The following is a 19,815-nucleotide window of genomic DNA, read 5'->3' on the forward strand; positions in this document are numbered from 1 at the left end:
ACACCTGTCCCCCCCTGTGCCCCGAGCATGCTGCGTGTCCCCCCCACCCCTGCTTGCTTCACCCTCCCTGGGGTGACCCCCATGTTTCCCCTCACCCCCTGCCACCTATACAGAGTGGGGGGCCTGGGGTGACCGCAGGGGGGGGGGAATGGCGGCACCAGCCATGGTTCAGCTCCCCCTCCTTGCTGTGTTCCCCCTGGGCTGGGGGCCCTGGCCATATACCCCCCCCTCAGAGGTGTGTCCCCTCCCAAGAGGTGACCCCACCCCCCCCAGCTGGAGGAGTGTCCCTTTCCAAGATGGGATATCCCCCCCCCAAAGACGTGGCCCCCCCAGCTCTGGAGGGGTGTCTCCCCACCAAGAGGTGTGTCCCCCAACAAGGGGTGCCAACCCCCCCCCCAAACAGATGCCCTCCCCCCCCCCCGCAGAGTGATGGACGCCCCAGAGAGGTGTGTGTGTCCCCAGTCTGGAGGGGAGCACCCCCCTCCCTCCCGGAGAAGTGTCATCCCCCAAGAAGTGTCACCCCCACCCCCCCCTCCCCACAGAAGTGCCCCCTGTGGGGAGAGGAGCCACCCCCCCGGGAGAGGGGTGCCCCCCCAGCTGTGCCCCCCCCATCTTTTGGGTGTTTCATTAATAAAAACTGGTGTTTTAGAAGAAACGGTGGCGTCTCCCTCCCGGGCGGGGTGGGGGACGGCAGGATGAATCCCCGCTGCAGCCCCCCCCCCCCCCCCAAATCAGGGTTCCCACGCCCCCCCCAGCCACGCAACACGAGGGGTTCGTGTCCCTTTAAGGGGCGCGGCCCCCGCCGCGGTGACGTCATCACGCAGGGCGCCCCCTCCCGGCCCGCCCTCGCCCTGCGTCGTGACGTCACCAGCGCCCGCACACCGCCCCCCCCCCCCCTTCCCGCTGCAGAACGTGACGGCGGCCACGCGCCTGCGCGCCCCCCTCCCCCCCGCGGGAGGGGGGTGGGGGGCGGGGAGCGTCGCCGCATTGCGCATGCGCAGTAGCCCACGGAGGGAGGCCGGGCGGGGAAGTGGGCGTTGCCGTATTGCGCATGTGCAGTGGGTCTGGGCGGGGTGGGTGGCGGCGTTGACTGCGTGACGCATGCGCAGTATCGGCGGCGCGGGGCGGCGGCGGACGCTGAGGGGTTGCGCATGCGCAGTGACCGCGGCCCGGGGAAGCGGGGGCGCTGCCGGCTTTGCGCGAGGCGTAGGAGCTGCGGGGCGGGTGGGAGCAACGTTGCGCATGCGCAGTGACATAAGCCCACGGGAGCCCGCGAGCCGTGAAGGGGGCGTGTCCTGAGTCGCGCATGCGCAGCGGCCAAGGGGCGGGGACGAGAGCGGAGCGCTGTACGCATGCGCAGTGGCTGCGGCGCAGGGCGGGAGGGAAACCCAGCGCGAGGGTGGGGGGTGTCGCTGCCTTCCGCATGCGCGTCGGCCTCGGCGGGAGGGGAAGCGGAGAGCGGGAGGGGACGGGAAACGGAGACGTAGAGTTCGAGGCGGGGGGCGCGTATGCGCAGTTGCTGCAGGCCGCGAAGTGCGAGTGGGGCGAGGCCACGGTTGCGCATGCGCAGTGGCCTCGGCGCAGGGTTATGGAAGCGGAGGGCGAAGGCGGGAGGGGGTATCGCGCATGCGCGGAGGGCCGCGCGGGGGGGCGTGGCCAGCTCTGCGCATGCGCAGCGTCCTCGACGGGGGGCGCGGCCTGTTCCGCGCATGCGCAGCGGCGGGGCGGCGGGCGAGGGGCGCGGCCTCGTCGCTGGGGCGGGGGGTGGGGGCTCGGCCGGTGGTGCGGGGCCGCCGTGCGCAGGCGCGGGGTCCCGGGGCGCCGCCTCTGTGCGAGTGCGTCTCTCTGTGTGTCTCTGTGTGTGTGTGTGTGTGTGCGTGTGCGTGCGTGCGTGCGCGGGGCCGCGCCGCCCTCCTCCCTCCCTCCCTCCCCTCCCTCCCGTTTACGCGGCATGGCAGCGGGCGCGGGGGCCGCCGCCGGGCCCGGCTGCAGGACGAGCAGGACGACAGCGACGAGCGGCGACCGGGCGCAGCGGCCCGTGGGCTGAGGCCGCGCCGCCCGCCCCTCCTCGACGCGGAGTCGCCGCCGCCGCTCCCCCCCCTCACCCCCCCCCCCTTCCCTCCTCGCCGGGGCCGCTCCCGGGCTGGATGAATGTGGGAGAAGATGGAGACCAAGACGATCGTTTACGACCTGGACACCTCCGGGGGGCTCATGGAGGTGAGGCCTGGGGCTGCAGAGCAGGGGGGGGTGGGAACCGCAGGGGGTGGGGGTGAAACGGCGAGGGATCCCCCCCCTCCCCGGCGCCCCGTGTCCATACAAGGAAGCGTGGAGCGATGGAAGCGGCTGGGCTGCCTTTTCACCTCCCCTGTGCCCTCTGTCTCTCTCCTTTGGCCCTGTCGTCGTGTCCCCCGCCATGCCCTGTGTCTCCCTCCTTGGCCTTCTGCGTGTCCGCCCCATGCCCTGTGTGACCCTACTCTTTGCCCTGTGCCCCCCCTCCTTGGCTCTCTGTGTCCCCCTTCTATGTCTTGTGTACCCCCCCAATGCTGTGTCGTACCCCCCCGCCAGACCCTGTGTGTGTCCCGCGGTTTCTGCTCAGGAGCAGTGTGTCCCCCTTTGCCTCCCATCCTGGGCTCAGGGTCAGACCCAGCCCCTCAGAGCCCCCTCTCTTGTCTGTCTGTCCCTCCCTATACAGCAAATCCAAGCCCTTCTGGCTCCCCCCAAGAGTGAAGATGGGGAAAAGAAGAGCAGGAGGCCCGAGAAGGAGCCCAGGCGAAGTGGCAGGGCCACTAACCACGATAGCTGCGATAGCTGCAAGGAAGGAGGGGATCTGCTGTGCTGCGATCACTGCCCCGCCGCTTTCCACCTCCAGTGCTGGTAAGGCTCGGTGCTATCTCCCTCCAGATCTGGCCTTCCTGGCCCAGGCGGCACCTTTCCTCCAGCTGCTCCCGCTTCCCGTTAGCTCCCCGCTTTGCTTTGAGGTGGGGAGGGGGGGGACACAGGGCCGGGCATAGCAGGCAGGAACAAAAAAAGAGGTGCAAACCCCACTCGAGATCCATCTTCTCTAGACCAATCCGCAGCGGGCGAGGTGAAAAGCCCCCTCGTTGCTTTCTCTGGGGGGTGGGGGTCCAACACCCTCTATTCTTTTTGTGCTGAGCAGCAGCCGAGAGGAGGAGCAAGGCTGCTGGCTGCGCGGCCTGGCTGCTTTGCTGCTGCCCCTGCCCAGCCTTCCTCCCCTCTCCGAGCTGATAACTTCCCCTCCTCGCCCCTTTCCGAGGGTGCTGAGCTTGGGGGGCGCCTCCGGAGGGTCCTGGCTGGCGAGGGAGGGCAAAGTGACGGCGGCGTCTCCGCGCCAGGCCTGATGTTCCCAGCGCTTCCGTGCTGCTGCAGCTGCTGGGAATAATGGAGGTTGCTGTCTCTGTGTCTCCCTGCCTCACTGTTTACAATATGGCGACCTTCCTTTAAATTATATTTTTATTCTCAGCGCCATTTTGGCTGCATATATGACTTCCAAACCCTCGCAGCGCTCCCCTAGTATCTCAAACAGGAAAATACCTTCCCTGTGGAAATCCAGGCCTCCAGACTTTAAAATTGCCTGGGTTTGTTCCTTTCCCTCCATTTTCCTCCCCCTCCTCCCTTCCTCCTGACTCTTCGGACCTGCTGGTCTCCTCCTTGTGAGTGAGTGCCGTGAGCTGGGTGCTCTTGCTGGGAGTTGTGTGGCTTTGTTGATGAAAGCAGATCTTTCTGCATGCAAATCTGGGTGCCGTGGGGGAGCCGAGAGGTGCGTGTGGAGGCGGTGGCAAAGCTCTGGTCGGTAGAGGCTGCAGCGGGGAAGGACTCTGGCTGCCTTCCCGCAGCTTCCCAAGCCCTCGGCACAAAGCACCTCGCCAAAGGCACCTTAACTTTCCACCCTAAAGTTTTTTTCCTTTCCACACCGGGAGCTCAGATGCATCCGAGGCCGCTTTACCCCGATCTCCCCCTTCAACAGTTGACACAGGCAGGCGGTTTGTGTTAAATTAGCGCAGCCAGAGTGGATAATGGAGTGGAGGAGGGAGCAGGGCAAGTTAAACAGCTGGAGCTCGGGCGTACAGAGTATTCTTCCTTAGGGGAGATTTTTTAACCACATTCCTTTCTCTCTTTCATGCTTTGGAGCTTTGTTTGCCACCCTATTACAGCTGTCTCCTCTTTGCTGTTGGGTTTTTTTTTTTTGTTGTGTTTTTTTGGATTCTTTTGCTCGGTGGTTGTGCTGCATTTCTATGCTAATCGCAGGGCTCTGAACACTTATTAAACTGATTGCTGATCGCAGGAAAACTGACTGTGCGGTCACGGTTCTGTAGGGAGTGTCCCGTTAGCAGCGTGCAGCCAGACGAACCGACAATGCCGTAGCGTGCAGCCATGACATCATCCCTCCTACCCTGAGGAAGTGCTACTGGTGGTAGTGCAGGAGGATAGTTACTAAGAGGACACTAATTGTTTTATTTTTTGTTGGTGAGCTTTAATTGAAGGGTGGTTTTTTACTTCTAGGCGCTTAAAACTCAGTGTTTGCTTTCAGATGCTACCGAATGCATCTTGAGCCCTCTTAGTGAGGCAGGAACGATGGCTAAAACTCCGTATTTTTAGGTGGAAGAGCTGTGACTAATGCTGTAAAGTTTTCTGGTTGACTTTGAATCTTTGTTAAACATCAGCGTAGATGAGACCGCTTTGTGCATGGCCAAATCTGGATGAATTTCATGGCTGATTTTGGCAAGTTTCATGTAAATGCTAAGTGGGAAATGGTCGTGTCCATCAGATGTCTGTAAAGCTTTGGCTGTACTTGAGTTAGGTGCATTATGGTTGGGAAAATAATGCTTGGCTAACTAGTCACCCTTCAGAACAGAAAAGGAAGGAGCAGTGCTGATAATGCAGCTGCCTGCAGCTGGATGTGCTTTGCCTGAGGCCTCCAACTTGGCCCCAGTTCTGCTCCCCTGGTCGTGCCCCTCTGTCCCTTGCTGGCCGAGGCCTTCAGGAGGGTCAGGTTGTTTCAAAGGGATGCTCGGGTTCTGTTTTCATGTTTTCTTCCCTTTACCTCCTACACCCTCCTTAAAGTAAACTTCCGTTCTGGATATAACCTTTGGCACAAAGGCAGCAGTCGCAGCTTCCTTTCTGCCTCCTTTTTTTATTTAAAGAATAGCAGCTGTAATGGAATGCTTGTTTTAAAACATTTGAATAGCAGTTTAAATATACTGCTGGGGCATAGAGGCTGAATTGTGTTGACAGCTTACTTGTTCTGTAATTATTTATTGTCAGCTTTTGTACCAGGTTGCATTTATTATCAATATAGCAAAAAAAAGACCCAAGACCAGCTGTTAATGGGTCTAGGATTTGTAATCAGTCAGTCCAAGATGGATAGGAGAGGTCATATTCTAAAAGAAAAGGAATGACAAGGGTGTGATCGGCCCAAGTCACGCACTAGGCTGGAGGCAGACCCGGGAGTTAACCCAGCTCGGTGGCCCATAAACTAGTTTTCTTTCTTCCTGCGTAGAGCAGGCTCCTCTGTGTCGTGTTGTTTAAATCTGCAGGGAGCGAGCTGGCTTCATTAGGTAAGTGTGTGGTTCTCAAACTTCAGCAGTTTGCTTTAACTTCAGTTTGGTACCTCAGCCTGTTGACTTCTGCAGAAAACAGAAGGCGCTCGGCCAAAACCCCCAAAACTTTCCGAGTCTGATAACGTTACATGTTTCTGACGGTAAATAACAAGTTGTGTTGATGTGCTGTGGAACGACTGCTCTCCTGAATCAATGTGGGTGGAAGTGACTTCCCAATTCATCCGTCAGGGTGTCAGCTCTTCTCAAAACTCCGTTTCAGAGCTGCTAGCGCAGTGTAGAACTCCTGCAGGTACTGTTGGAGTGCATGGGGCGGGAGGGTTACCAGCCTGGCTGGTGGGAGGGATGCAGGAAAGAGCAAATTCCCTGCCAGATATTCAGTTTCAACATATTTGGATTAATATCATAGTCGGATGACTTCAGGTTTGAATTTCCAGAGGGGGCTTTTTGTCCCTAATATGTCTTGAAAACAGAACAGGCGTTTTGGCTCTTGAGTCTTGTTTAGGTTGTGCCACCTGCCTGTAACCTGCTGCTTTGGATAATGATGCAGCCTGTGCTCTTGTTCTGATGTTCTCTCTTAACCACGGCCTCTGGAAATGGTGCATGCTCCTTTACGTGATTGAAAACCAATTTTCCTGTCCTTCTGCTATTCTTCCCTGTTTATATCTTCCTTCTGGCTATGTGGCTGTTAAAATTCCCTGTATTTTCTTGAGTTAGTCGTCAACTCGATTCTCATTTAAGTTGATTTGCAAAGTGTCTGATGTTGCAAATTCACTACGGCTTCGCTGAAGGATTAGAAAGATCCCTGGGAGAGGAAAAGTTTAGTTAGCGAGCTGGGGGAGGGGAGTGACAACAGGAGGGAGAACTAACACAGACCAGTTTTGTGCATGTTTGTTTTTTAAAGTCTCCCTGCCTGGGTTTCTGGTTGGAGGAGCCCAAAATCACTAACCTCGCTGAATGCTGCTGTTCAAGCCCCTCTCGCGAGCGGCTGTGAGGCGCTTCTGGCATGGCAAAGTGACCCTAAAGCTGACCAGCTGCCCGGTACGGTTAATAGACAGTCCTGGGGTTGTGGCACTTCCCAGAAAAAAAGGCTTGTCTTGGCTGCTGGATCCCCCGTGACAGTGCTGGGAGAGGCACTCTGCATCCCTACCTGCCTGCTCCATCAGACTCTTCGCAACTCTCGCCTCTTCGTTGTTTATATTTGGAGCGGTTGGCTCCATTTCCTTTCTGCTTTGGCAGTCTTCACCAAAGCGCTGTTGTCAAAGAACTGGAGTAAGAGAGCTGCAAAGAGAAATAGGAGAAGCTGAAGTAGCTCAAGTTTTGCATATTTTGTATGAGTCACCTCAATGAAGTGGTTTGCAGAAAGAGTGGAAAAAAGTTCTGTTGACTGGTGGGACATCAATAACTTCTTCCCACCTTATTCAGGTCTGAAATGGCCTGCCTTATCTTGGCATTTGGGGCTGGCCTTGGGCTTTTTAACGTAAATATCCAGTGCGGGAAGGGAAGCATTAGCCTGTCCTTCCCTTAGTGGGCGGCTTTGGCTGCCTGGGGGGGTTTGGGTGGAACTTGGAATGGTCTGAAGCATCTGCCACGAGGAGGAGGAGCAGGACATCCAGAAAGGTGCTGGAGAGGCAGCTTTGGGCCTGACAGTGGACTACAGAGGAGCAGGGTTTCAGGATATGGAATTACACGTGCTGGTGTGACTCTTACACACTGGCACGTCTGACAGCTTCAAAAACACTTGCGGTTTAACTGCAGAAATTTTTATTTTGAGGCTGTTTTGGTATTTTTACATTAAACGAGTGGGAAAAACCTACCTTAGCATTCCCGTAATAGCATTTTGAAGATCAAGGTGTATGCTGTTCTGCTCCAAACATTAAAAATATTAACTAATAGTTGGATAAAATAACGTACTTCTTAAGAAAGCAAGAATTTCTATTGTTATGTGTCTTTGGTTCTGATATTTCAGTAGCATTGGTGCCACCGTAGTCTGGATCCAGAAGGAAGCGGTGGCACTGGCTTGATTTCTGGGTACAAAGGGTCACTGCGCATGTGTCTGCAGAGCTGGTAACATGATCGCTCTTGGCAGTTCTGTTCAGCGGAGTTGTACCAGCAAGATCTTTCTCTCTCCTTATTTTGCCTGAAATCTCTCAATGCAAAGGCAGATAAGGTCAGCCTAGATCTACAAACTTAAGCTGAGGGCACCAGAAAACTGTTCACAGTAAGAATGTGAGGAACTTATCTGATTTTGGGACTTGTAAGCCACAATTCTCACCTGTGTATGCATGTGGGTTGCTCACGTTAAACTGAGCGTGAGCGGATTTTGCAATGTGGGCAAGAGCTGGGCATTCAGATCGAGCTGTGGATCGCTGCTACGGCTCTCAACATAGGAGCCAGGCAGTTGGATTCTGTCAAGAGTCGACATTTAACTGCTTAACTTCTTCAGACGTGGCTGCCGTACGGACTAGCATTGTGTCAAACATGCGTCATAACTTGATGCTGTTAAAAAGCGCACGGTATGAGACTGTTAGTAAGGAAAGTTCTCCGCTGTTTTGTCCCTTTTGCTTGGGAAAGTGCCAGTTTTATGTTGGCTGGGACTTGTGGGACTGAGATGTCTCTGGTTTTGTGCTGCTGTGGGTCCATTTCTGAGTTGCCTCCTGAAGTTCAGTAGGATGCAGTGGCTCGCTTGAGGTGGAGCGCACGGCTTTGTTCCTGCTGCTCCGGAGCTGGTCTTTCCTGGTATGTCAGACCTGCAGGCATGACTCATGGGAGCCTTTCAAAACGTGGAAAGGCCTTCCCAGAGGAATTCCAGCTCCTCCAGGCATTTGCAAAGGAAATTCTTAATTGGATTAGATTCATAATACTAATCTGCTAATGGCTGTTTGTTATGGAGATCTTTAGCACTGTCTTGTAAATATATTCACCTTCATTCAGCTCGGCTTGTCTGTTTTATCACATAGAAGCTCAGTGGTGTTACAAGGTTACAGCCGCCTGCGGAGCTTGGAGTTGGGAACGGGAGGACAGCGTTACACAAAATCATATAATGCTCACATTCTCCCCTCTCTCCGTTTCTCAATGTTGCTTTAGGGGTGGTAAATGAGAGGCGGTCGTGAGGAGCATGTCCCTCACATCCACTGTAAGGGAAGCACAGTGAGATGTTGGACATCTCGGATGGGCAGTGCTCCCGTGCCCTCCTCGTCTACAGAGCTCTGTGTTTATAGCAATAGTCAGGACCAAACATGCATTTTTTTTCTCCCTAAAACTGACCTTAATGACTCAGGTGGTGGGTGCTGTCCTGAAGGTGTGAAGAAACCCATAGAGCTCCTGGCTGTCTCCGCATGTGGGACAGGGTCGATCTGAGATTTCAGTTGTAGTGTTGATACAGAAGCAGCTTTTCTCCATAGTAAAGGCACAAATGTGAATACTTCTGTTTATTAACCACACAAGTGGATGTTAAACTGTTTTTGTTGCTAGACTGACTCACTGGTAACTGCCAGGTTCTTGAGTTTTTCTTCTGCTTCAGGGGCCTTATTCATCCTTGAGTCAGTAGTGAGCACTGGGAATTTGCGGTGAAGAAAGCAAGTGGTGTCTTCCAGAGTAGAAAAGAGGCGTATCATCCCGAAAGTAAGTGTTATAAAGTCTGAATGTTCAGGGAGTGCTGCCTGTGGCAGTGTAAATCACATCTGAGAAGGATGTACCTGTTTTTTCAACCAGTCAGGAAGTAAGCTTGGACTTGGGGAAATGCTAATGTATCTGAGAGCAGAATGTGGCTTTGTTATAGGGGTGTGAAGAGTTGGATTTGAAAGCAGCGTGTGTAAGCAAAAGCATCTTGCCACGTTGGGTTACTGGCTAAACTTGTGATTTTGTGACACGGTCAGATTGTCAGAGCTGGCGTTTTCCTCCTACAGCAGTTGATTTACGCTGCTTCCAGCTTCACTGCTCTCTAGACGTCTGCCTAGCTTCCTTGAAGGAATGCTGCAGTATCCAGTGACTGTAAGCTGCGTAAAAATGGTGTTGTACCTTTTCATTAACGAAGGGATTGACAGATACGAGTTATAATGCAAATATATACATTTTAGGTTATAGAGTAAATGCTCTGTGGCCAAAAATGAAGAAGAAACAGTTGTATAAATCATTCTCCTGGTTGGTGTGTCGCATCTTGAGGACAAAAGGCAAAGAGCATCTCAGCCAGCTGAGGGAAATCTAGCGCCTGAACCAGACTCTAACCTATTTCTGCTGACGTCTGCTCTGCACGAGTCGCTTGAAGTAAACTAGATGGAGCTGGAGATCGCCGACTTTGAACCCTGCAGAAAGCAGTGGCCGCAGGATGCAGTTTAGCAGGCTGAAAACCCTGGGCTGCATTTCTGGCAAGCGCTGGTGATTGGTGTGAAACACCTGCCTGTGCAGCCTCTGACTTTGGGCAGAACTTCCCAGTGATCTCTGTCTAGAATAGCAACAGGAGCAGGATATGAAGGTGATCCGGACAAGGCAGAAAAGAATTATACCTTGCTTTAAGGGGTTTTTTTGTGGATATTTCTATTGCTGCTCTTTTCCCTCTCCTCCCCAGTGTTCTTGGGAAAGTCCACATGTAGGTGTCAGAATTATGCCTCACTTGTGCCTATGTGAAGACAAATTCATACTTTTGCTTTTATGAGGCTGTCCTTTATCCTCTTCTGATGTGCTGCTTTCCTTTTTTCCACCTTATTGCGTCTGTCCTTTAACCCCTGTCTCCTTTGAACGCATTCAGTATGGCTCAGGCTGAATATGCTCCTGTCTCAGAAACCTCTCAGACCCGTGTTTTGATTATTTTCTTTTCCCCAGCAGAGATGTCTCTTCATTTATTGTTCTTTAAAGACAAAATTGGATGGAGTGATTCTCACTAGAGCCGTGTTGTTCCTCACCCTTCTTTTCCCTGACGCTGCTCTACGTGTCATCCTGCTTTGAGGAGATGACTTCTAATCTGTTAAGAAGACGGTGCTGCAAAGATCTGAACACTCAATAATGAATGTGGATGTTGAATTCAGGCTATTGTTGCTATTGTCTGCAGCGCAGGCGTGAGCGATGCATGGGAAAGAAACAGGAGTCAGGATGTGCACAGTGTTTGAATTTCTGTCTGACCCAAATTTTCCAAAGTCAACAAGTCTTCCTTTTGACTCCTGTGATTTCTGCTTATAAAATACAAAGCTGGACGGTTCCTTAGCAGATATATCCCAAATATCAGAGTTCTTAATTAATCTAAAAACCCAAATCCTCAGTGCGGTGCAGGTATCGGACACTTTCTTATGCATATTTATTTACATGGATGTATACTTGGGGTTTTCTTTCTATATAGAAATTTAATATCTTAAAAAACAATGCTTCCTTTAATTTTTTTTCAGCTGTTAATGAGGGTAATAACTGATGGGATGTCTGTGGAATGGTCCCTGCAGGCCAGGTTTGTTCTATAAATAGCACTAACTAATTACATCAGGTGATCACATGTTTACATGCAGCTTTATCCAGTTTATTGGACTCTGCTGCACGTCAGGTATGAGACACAAAGTTCTCCACTGAGGAGATGCAGCGTTCCAGGTGATGAAATAATTGGTGAAGCGGTCCGTTTGGTTCCCTTCCTTGCCTGATGGCAGCCAAAATAACTGTGCACTGACCTGTCCAGTGGTGTCCAGGTCTCCTTGCTGGCTCTTACTAATTTAGAACTTCTTATGCACGTGTCTTAAGACTTTCACTTCAATGTAAATGACGTTATGCTGGCTGCTGTCAAACTTTTTTTCATTGGTTCCCTCAGGAGAAGGAATTGCACCTCAGATAAAAGCATAGTGGCTGATGTTCTGTAATTCAGGTGAATTGCACTACGGGCTGTGAGTAAGTAAAATTCTTAGAATCATAGAATAACCAGGTTGGAAGAGACCCACCGAATCATCGAGTCCAACCATTCGTATCAAACACTAACCCATGCCCCTTAGCATCTCGTCCACCTGTGCCTTAAACCCCTCCAGGGAAGGGGACTCAACCATCTCCCTGGGTAGCCTGTTCCAGTGCCCAATGACCCTTTCTGTGAAAAATTTTTAAAATATGTGAGCCTAATCAAGACCAGAAAGTTCGTGAAACTCCGCTAAGTGTTAATGTGATCAGGTCATGCTTACAGGTCTCTGAAGAACAAAAATTATGCCTGGCTTATCTGAAGCTTGGTGGTCTCTGCTGTGGTGCTTGAGAAATCATTTGCTTCATCAGGAGTATAATTTCTTGTATTTCTGAGTATTGCAAGTTTATCCATGTTGATGAGCAGACCTTGTAGACCTTCTCTGAGGAGTTTGTGTTGAGGAATAATCCAGACACTGCTGGAACAGAGGAGAGAGCTGACAGCATTCCTAATAACCTCCTTTCAGGTCATGGAGTCTCACTTCTGTCTTCAGAAAAGAGTGAACTCTTCTGCAGGGAGTTGCAATAAGAAGGTAAAAGAGTTGTGACGGGGAGGGACTTGAAAGAAGCTGCCATTGTTAGCTTGTTTTGTGAGGTTTCATTACGCATAAGGTGGAAACTCCCGGCGCTGGGTTCCAGGTGTCCTCCTCCTGCAGGGTTCCGGAGGAGCCGTGAACAGAAGTGTGTCCCCCGGGTGCAGTAAAGCTGTTTGAAAGAGCTGAATTTGTAAATGATGCAACTCGCTCCGTTTCTCAATGGGCCGCTTGTGAAGCACTGACAGCGAGGTTGGTTTCCTGGTTTGTTTTAGCAGCGGCTGCTGTTGAGGCCCTGCTGTAGGAAGCCAGGAAGCCTTGTTCTTTATGAAGCCGATAGAACAGCTGTGGCTCTATCCATCATTGGGATAAATAACGGTCCAATAGAAGAGCCGAGAGCTTTCTTCCTTTAACTGGCAAACGTAGCCAGAATCCTTCATTAGAAGCCTGTCCTTGAGTCTTCGTAAGTTAATTAGGAGATGTCTGAGAAGGAAAAACATTTTTGCCTACATTTTCTCGTGGGGATACTCTTTTCCCCCTTCACAGAGGAAAAATATCCTAAGTCTCATTGTTGCGAGTAACTGGCACCAAAGATGAGTTGTCCAAGAAAGCTTCACCAGGCCCAGGGTTGCTTTCCTGCTGTCGTTGCTCCGGAGGGTCTGGAGCCCACACTCAGCAGTGTCAATGTGCCTTCGACACAAGATGCCCACCAGGAACGTGTGTGTAAATAACTCCAGGTTTGCTTATAATGGGTTCCTTTGAGAGCTACGGCCCAGTTTGTCTTGAAGGAGGTGCCATTCCTTTGAACATTTGTTTACTTATTTATTGAGGTCAGTAAAGTGGAGAGTAAATATGGGATTTAGACTAACGCAGGCATCTGACGTAGGAGAGCTCCACAGTGTGAAACTGGAAAGCTAAGTGGCTTCACACTATGTTTTGTTTGATACAACTCCTCATATATGGATGATTCTTGGAAGGTTTTTTTTTTTATTTCATTGTAGCCATTTAAATTTATCTAAGAGAGACTTTGCATAATGTTCTGGCCACAGGAGCTAGTCCAAACGTTTACAAGAGCAAGTCTTGATAACACAAATCTGGTAGGAATTCCAGGAGATGCTACTTTTTGAGGAAAAAAAAAGCCATGAGCTTGGTCTTATGGAACATGACTTTGTATGGGTTTAGGCAGGGATAAACATCTTTAATTTTCAGAGGCTTTTCATGAGTTGATCTTCCAAGCGCTTTTATAGATACTTATATAGATTATATAGATACGAGTCAGACTTGCTTTTTTGGAGCTGCCTTTGACTTAAATCCAGAAATGTGTGTGTTCTACTGAGCAGATCCGATTCAGGTCACACCAAACCTTCCAGGTAAGAAGCGCTGGCCTCCACTCTTGACTGTGATGACAAAGGGAGAACTTTCTGAAGCGCAGGTTCAGCAGAATCGCACAGAACGGTACAACTGCTTGGTGTGTTGTTGAAAGGAGATGTGTTGTAACCAAAGATAAAGTTGGTGCTGTACAATTCCAGGTCCTGTTGGCAGCAAGCACTAACGGCTGGAGATCTGCATGCTAATGAAGCTATGAAAGATAGGGAGAAAGCGGCCACGGCGTTCCTGCCAAAGTGCTAATTCTTACCTTGGTTATGAAAATCAAGTGTCTTGTTCAGATTTAAAAATCGGTTTCTCTTATGCTTGCAGTAAAAGGTTGAAGAATGTGGTCATAACTAGTCAATTAAAATAGCATTTTTTACAGCTTCCCTGGCTTTATGCTGAGACCCAGGCAGTGCTCTCTGCTTGCAGAGGGGCCGGCAGTGCGGGAACAGCATTCATCAGTCTTTGTTAGTGCAGCGGACCGCCTTGATGAACAGTTCATTAACCAGGAGAAGCAGAATCAGTCTTTTAATACACTTGCTATAGCAGTTAGGCCCTGACAGCAAGCAGAAAGCTCGGGAGACTACTCTGAGAGCTAAAACCTCGCTGTCGGTCTGAAACTAATCTTTCCCCCTCCTTCCACACAGGCCTGTGGGTAGCAGCACTCATTAAAATGCTTCTCTGAGATGTTATTTTGGAATACGATGTATGTGGCATCTCACGGGTGTCGAGCAGATAAGTCAAACGTAATGAACGGGACAATGGCATTCACACTGATGAAGAAACCTGTTCTTGCTCTCCTAGGCAATTCTCAAGATTCACCGTGGTATTAATTGTTTCATTGTAGAATGCGTAAGATTGAGGTAACAGTTAAAACAAATAACCGGAGGCATCTGGCAGCGCGTGGATCCCTGGCACGCCGCGCGTGCGTTGGAATGGGGCAGACGTGTTTCCAGCAGTTCAGGCACGTTCGTCGGGAGCTTCAGAGGGCTAAAATTCACTGCGAACAAATCAAAGTCTGTAGGTTTTCTTCCCCTGGGGTGCTGGGAGGAGTGGGGGAGCAGGGAGTGGGCCAGATGAATCCGTACTGGCTGTAGCTGCAGGTCTAAGAGCTCGGTTTCGAGCAGGAATAAAACCTGAGCTATTGTGGAATCCACCTTAGGGCTCGGAATGGATTTAAGCTGCAGCAAGCACAGGGATCATTTGCTACTCTCCTCCTTCCACCCCCTTCCCTGCTCCTATTAGCAGAAGATTCGTTTGGGGCAGGGGGAGCTGCTGCCTCAGCCAAGCATTGGAGACTGCATGTAAAGCAGCCAGCAGTTGAGGCTTTGCTCTCATCTAGAGCCTGATCTCTTGTTCATCCAAGTCCTCCAGGAAATGAGAAACATAAGCTGCAGGTATGTTTGTGCATATAGGCAGAGCGCCGCGTTTCTGGAGCGCCTGGAACCCGGAGGCCTCTGAAACCCTGCACTCCTCCTCAAAATGGCTGCCAGATGTGTTGGCTCTGCGGAATCCCCTGGAGCCCGACACCAGAAATGCTGAGGTTGTTACCAGCCTGGTTCTCGCTGCGTTCTTCCTTCAGTCTTCCAGGCACAGTGTTAGACCGAGCGTGACCCTGGGTGGCTGCGGTACCTGCGGAGGCTTTTCTGTCGGCACGCGGGCATGCTCGGGGCAGGGCTCGCCGGGACTCTGGTTAAACAAAGGAAGCGTGTTTGTTTTTACAGCTCCAACTTGGGAGCCTGGGCTGGGATCCTGTGCCATTTCCCTGTGCTAGCAGAAAGATTCTTGATGAAGGCAGCCTCTCCCTTTGCTGCAAAGCACAGCAATTGCCAGCCAACAAATCTCATCTTATCTTCTCTGGCTTGTCGGTGCTGGAGACTCCTTAAAGCCTAACTGGGGTTGTGTTTGGTATTTGTCTATAGGTGCAATAAACAACGTAGATGCTCCTGAAGCAAACCACAATCTGGCCGCCCATGGTTATGTGGCTTCCTGGGCCAGTCATGCGAGGTCCTTGCTAGGGTGGCTACACTACTACTTCATCCCCTTGCAATCCAGTCACTTCCAGTTGGATCCCTGGGAACAGGGCTCTCAGAATGGTTTGGGTTGGAAGGGACCTCAAAGCCCATCCAGTCCCACCCCTGCCCTGGACAGGGACACCTCCCACTGGATCAGGGGCTCCAAGGCCCATCCAACCTGGCCTTGAACCCCTCCAGGGATGAGGCAGCCACCCCTGCTCTGGGCAACGTGTTCCAGGGCCTCCCCACCCTCACAGCAAAACATTTCTTCCCAAGATCTCACCTCAATCTCCCCTCTTTCAGCTCAAAACCGTTCCCCCTCATCCTATCCCTACCCTCCCTGACCAAGAGACCCTCCCCAGCTTTCCTGGAGCCCCTTTCAGCACTAGAAGCTGCTCTAAGGTCTCCCCACAGCCTTCTCTCCTCCAGGCTGAACAACCCCCACTCTCGTAGCCTGTCCTCTTACAGGAGGTGCTCCAGCCCCTCAGATCATCTTCATGCCCTCTTCTGGACTTACTCCAACAGCTCCGTGTCCTTCCTGTGCTTTCCCAGTCAGTGGCAAATGGAGCTTCCAGATCCTGCAATAACGCATCCATCTGAGTGTGCAGTGCTGGAGATAAGACTGGCTGTGCAGCGTCAGGAGGCAAAACATTTTAAAATTCTTTTCTAAAGCCATGCTGCGTGGTCACTGGCTGTGTTTCTCACAGTGTGTACGCTTCTCCTGCAACAGTCAGCAGTTTGAAATAAATCTTAATGATAAAGAGGTGTTGGAAAGTACTTGAGCTCGTAGTAAGATCTGTAAGGGAAGCATATGCTGCTCTGCCTTTGAGGAAAAGTGTTTCTCAAAATAGTCCTCCTTTACTCCTTTATCTGTCTAATTTGCTTTGGTTTATTTCTAGCATCCAAATGAAAATGTCATTTTGATGTGATACAGCTTTTATAGGACGCATAGATCTATACATGTAGGATGAATATTGCACTTCATAGCCAAGGCAATCTGTATATGGTGACACTTTTAAGACTATTTGGGTTGTCTTAAGATAGAAAGTGGTTTCCACCATTAAGCAAGCGTGCCCGGGGTGGAGCGCATGAGAAGCAGTGGGTAGGCTTCATGGCAGCTTGTTTAGTTGGACTCGCACTGAAAATTCAAGACACGGAAATACCCGATTCTGAGTACTTGACTCTTCTTGCTGCACAGGAATGTGAGCAGTCCTACGTGGAGTAATTGAGTCATTTAAGGAGGTGTTGGTGTTGAGGGGAGGTACACGTGTTGCGCTCCAGTGAGTCTTCCATTTGTCTTGGCTGTAAGATGTCTCCTGAAACCATGGATTGTGCTGCCTTGTGGAGATGGGATGGGGTGGACCGTCTTCTTGGGAGTCTTCTACTAAGTGGCTATATGGGGGAGCAAAACCAGGGAGCATCACCGTAAAGGGAAGGAGGAAATACCTGGGAGTGGAACCTCAGAGCTACCCAGGCTGCGTGTACGTGAGAAGAGGCGTTCCAGAAATAACAGTAGAGCATTGCTTTGTGTTTCTCTTGTAGCAACCCTCCACTCAGCGAGGAAATGCTGCCGCCAGGGGAGTGGATGTGTCACCGCTGCACTGTACGCCGCAAGGTAAAGTCTCTTACAATGGGCATGATCCCTGCCCTTCTCAATGTCCATCTGAAACGTGAATCCTGTGTTTTCATACTTTCCTCTCCCTTAATAGTTTGTCTGTGCCACCAGAGCTGCTCTTTGTGCTTGCAGGTGCAAAGGGCTTTGTTAGGAACAGGCTTAAAGAAAGCTAAGGGGTCTTGATAAAGACCCTCCTGGTATTTTTAACCTCGCTGCTAGGAACCAAAAGTGAAGCACCTGCTCTGTTCTTGGCAAGCTGTGCCTTTTAAACTGTTTTCCTTTCCCCGACTTGTGGAAAGGAGGGAGAGCTGAGGCACAGTGGGCATGGGAATGGCTCAAAGAGGTGAGCTGCCTACAGGTGAAACAGGAGTCACGTTAACTCGGCTTTGGCATCGGGGCTGTGATTCTAGTTAATGTGTGTGTTTCAGAAGTGTGACTTCACAGCAGTTACACATCAGCAGAGGGAGAAATCACAGTGAGTTATGATTTCCTGGGCTGATGAACAGGATGGGGAGGAGATGATTGGGCAAGATTGTGGCTTGTCTTTTTTTTTCCCCCCTTGATGCTCTTTCTCCAGGAAGCTGTCTTGCACAATGTAAACATCTTATTGCTGTGACTGTAAGACTGCGTAGCAGAGGGTTTAGAAACTGCACCAAACTATATAGCAACTGTTCCCTTGAAGTGACACCCAGAACAGATTGGAAGAAAACTGTGTACTCAGCCTTTTGTTCCTGAAGCGATTGCCTTGTTCTGTTTCCAGGGCACTGCTCAGCCATCTGCCAACAGTCAAAATGAAGGTCATAAACTTAAAAAAAATAAAATAAATAGAGAGAAAATGAAAAAATACCCAACTTTTCTGTGTTAAAAACTGCCCGATAACATTTTTCTCCTTTTGCAGACCATTTTAGTGATCGAATAGCTTGGTTCATCCATATCGGTGATGCTGCCAGGCACTGGCATGGTTGCTCTTACTGGGCCATGCAGTATCCCCTCCTGTTGCAAACTGGATCTTGCAGTGATTGCAATATATTGTTTTCCTCCACTGCATTTCTCCCTGCCCACCTTGTTCAAGATTCCTGTCATCAAGAGATAGCAGAATGTTGTTTGTATATTGTGCTTGTATCCTCCAGCTGACCACCTCCTTCTGTAATGGGTTTGGATGCTCTGCCAGGGTTAATAGACTGTGTCGATAAGGAATGGTCTGCGTGGAGTTTCTCAGTGTTGGCTAGCAAAGTAAACAGTTGGTTTGTCGAGTATTTAGGACTAGATGCTGTGAAACGTTGTCCTGACCTGTACTCCGATATCGCTGTCCTGAAAAGAGAGAGATGCTAATTTTCTTCCCCATGCTTGGTTCCCTTCAGCTGTTTTGTCACCTGTATGGTTAGCTGCAATCAAATTGGTTTTGTTAGGTCAAAGCTTTAGTGACTTCATGGGGGAAGCTGTAGTAAGTGGCTCAAGCCTTTTCGGATGCTGTTTGTCTTCGATTGCATATTTGTCAAGGTTGATGTGCTTTGTTTGTGGCCTCCATGATAAGCCTGCCTATTCATGTCGTGCAGAAGCGAGAACAGAAGAAAGAGCTGGGGCAGGTAAATGGATTGGTGGACAAATCTGGGAAAAGGACCACCTCCCCCACCAGTGACGCAGACCTGTTGGACAGGTCTAGCAGCAGCATCAGGGCTAATGCGCATGCCAGGATCTTGGAAAGGAGAGCAAGCCGGCCTGGCACTCCCACATCCAATGCCAGCACCGAGACCCCCAACTCGGAACAGAATGATGTCGATGAGGACATAATTGACGTGGATGATGACTCTGCCATTGCAGAAATGGACTGTGGGCAGCCCCAGCTGAAGCGACCCTTTGAGCTTCTAATTGCTGCTGCCATGGAAAGGAACCCAACGCAGTTCCAGTTGCCGAATGAACTGACCTGCACCACGGCACTTCCAGGTGAGCTGTGGCTTGTGTAGCATTGAAGATGTCCGCAGTTCCATCCTGCTGCCATCCTGCCTCTTTTCCCTCTTGACTCTGTGGTAGTTGTGGCTCCAGCGATGCTCATGTGTCAAAGTAGAGGGTGCAGAAGTACCTCTGATCCTCCTCTAGCTGTCCCGCAGCAGGTGGCTCTTCCAGAGGTGAGCTGTGGTGATGCTGCTACCCCACATTGCATCTCCATCAGCACTTGTGGTAGAAGTTTTGTAGTTGTCACCTTGGTCTAGATCAGCTATCTGAAGAAGAAAGTTGTATTTGTCATAATACTTGGGTTTGATTTATGATACGATAATCTAACAACAAAGTAATGTGTATAGGATGTCACTGAAATGATTGAGTACAAAATATGCCTGTCTTTACAGTCAGTCTCTGTCACTTAAGGCTAGATTTAGCGGTTGATAGGGGTTCCTTAAGCAGCTCTTTTTTGCCTTTTCTGTTTGGCTCTGCCCAAGATGATTATGTGTATCAACCAAAAAAGCAAATCTCTGCTATGTGGGTAACCCAAAGCCTTTTCAAATTTGCTTTCAGGTACAAGTAAGAGGAGGAGAAAGGAAGAAACCACAGGAAAGAATGTCAAGAAAGCACAACACGAGTTAGACCACAATGGTTTGGTTCCCTTGCCGGTGAAAGTCTGCTTCACATGCAACAGGTACTTGACTCTTCCCAGGAAGCTGTTCAGTGTAGCTGCACCCTTCCCAGGAGCAAAGTTCTTGCTGAAAAAAGTCCATGACCTGTTCCCTTTCCCATTCTTCTTCATTACTTGCTTACAATCCTCTAAACAAATGGGGAAATAATCATCTTTG

General features: G+C 50.7%; 2 protein-coding genes across 3 annotated transcripts in view; both read left to right on the forward strand.

The window, feature by feature from the left end:
• Window positions 1-19,815, forward strand: part of FLOT2 (flotillin 2) — an 82,977-nt gene that overhangs the window by 20,839 nt on the left and 42,323 nt on the right. The window lies entirely within an intron of this gene.
• PHF12 (PHD finger protein 12) overlaps window positions 2,076-19,815 on the forward strand; it is a 32,281-nt gene continuing 14,541 nt past the window's right edge. The window contains exons 1-5 of the mRNA XM_069874195.1: window positions 2,076-2,217; window positions 2,693-2,874; window positions 16,957-17,029; window positions 18,586-18,973; window positions 19,541-19,661. Of these exons, the coding sequence (XP_069730296.1) occupies window positions 2,152-2,217; window positions 2,693-2,874; window positions 16,957-17,029; window positions 18,586-18,973; window positions 19,541-19,661 (830 nt within the window). The 5' untranslated portion in view covers window positions 2,076-2,151. The remainder of the gene's footprint in view (window positions 2,218-2,692; window positions 2,875-16,956; window positions 17,030-18,585; window positions 18,974-19,540; window positions 19,662-19,815) is intronic.

The sequence above is a fragment of the Phaenicophaeus curvirostris genome, chromosome 21 (assembly GCF_032191515.1).
Source record: "Phaenicophaeus curvirostris isolate KB17595 chromosome 21, BPBGC_Pcur_1.0, whole genome shotgun sequence".
NCBI lineage: Eukaryota > Metazoa > Chordata > Aves > Cuculiformes > Cuculidae > Phaenicophaeus > Phaenicophaeus curvirostris.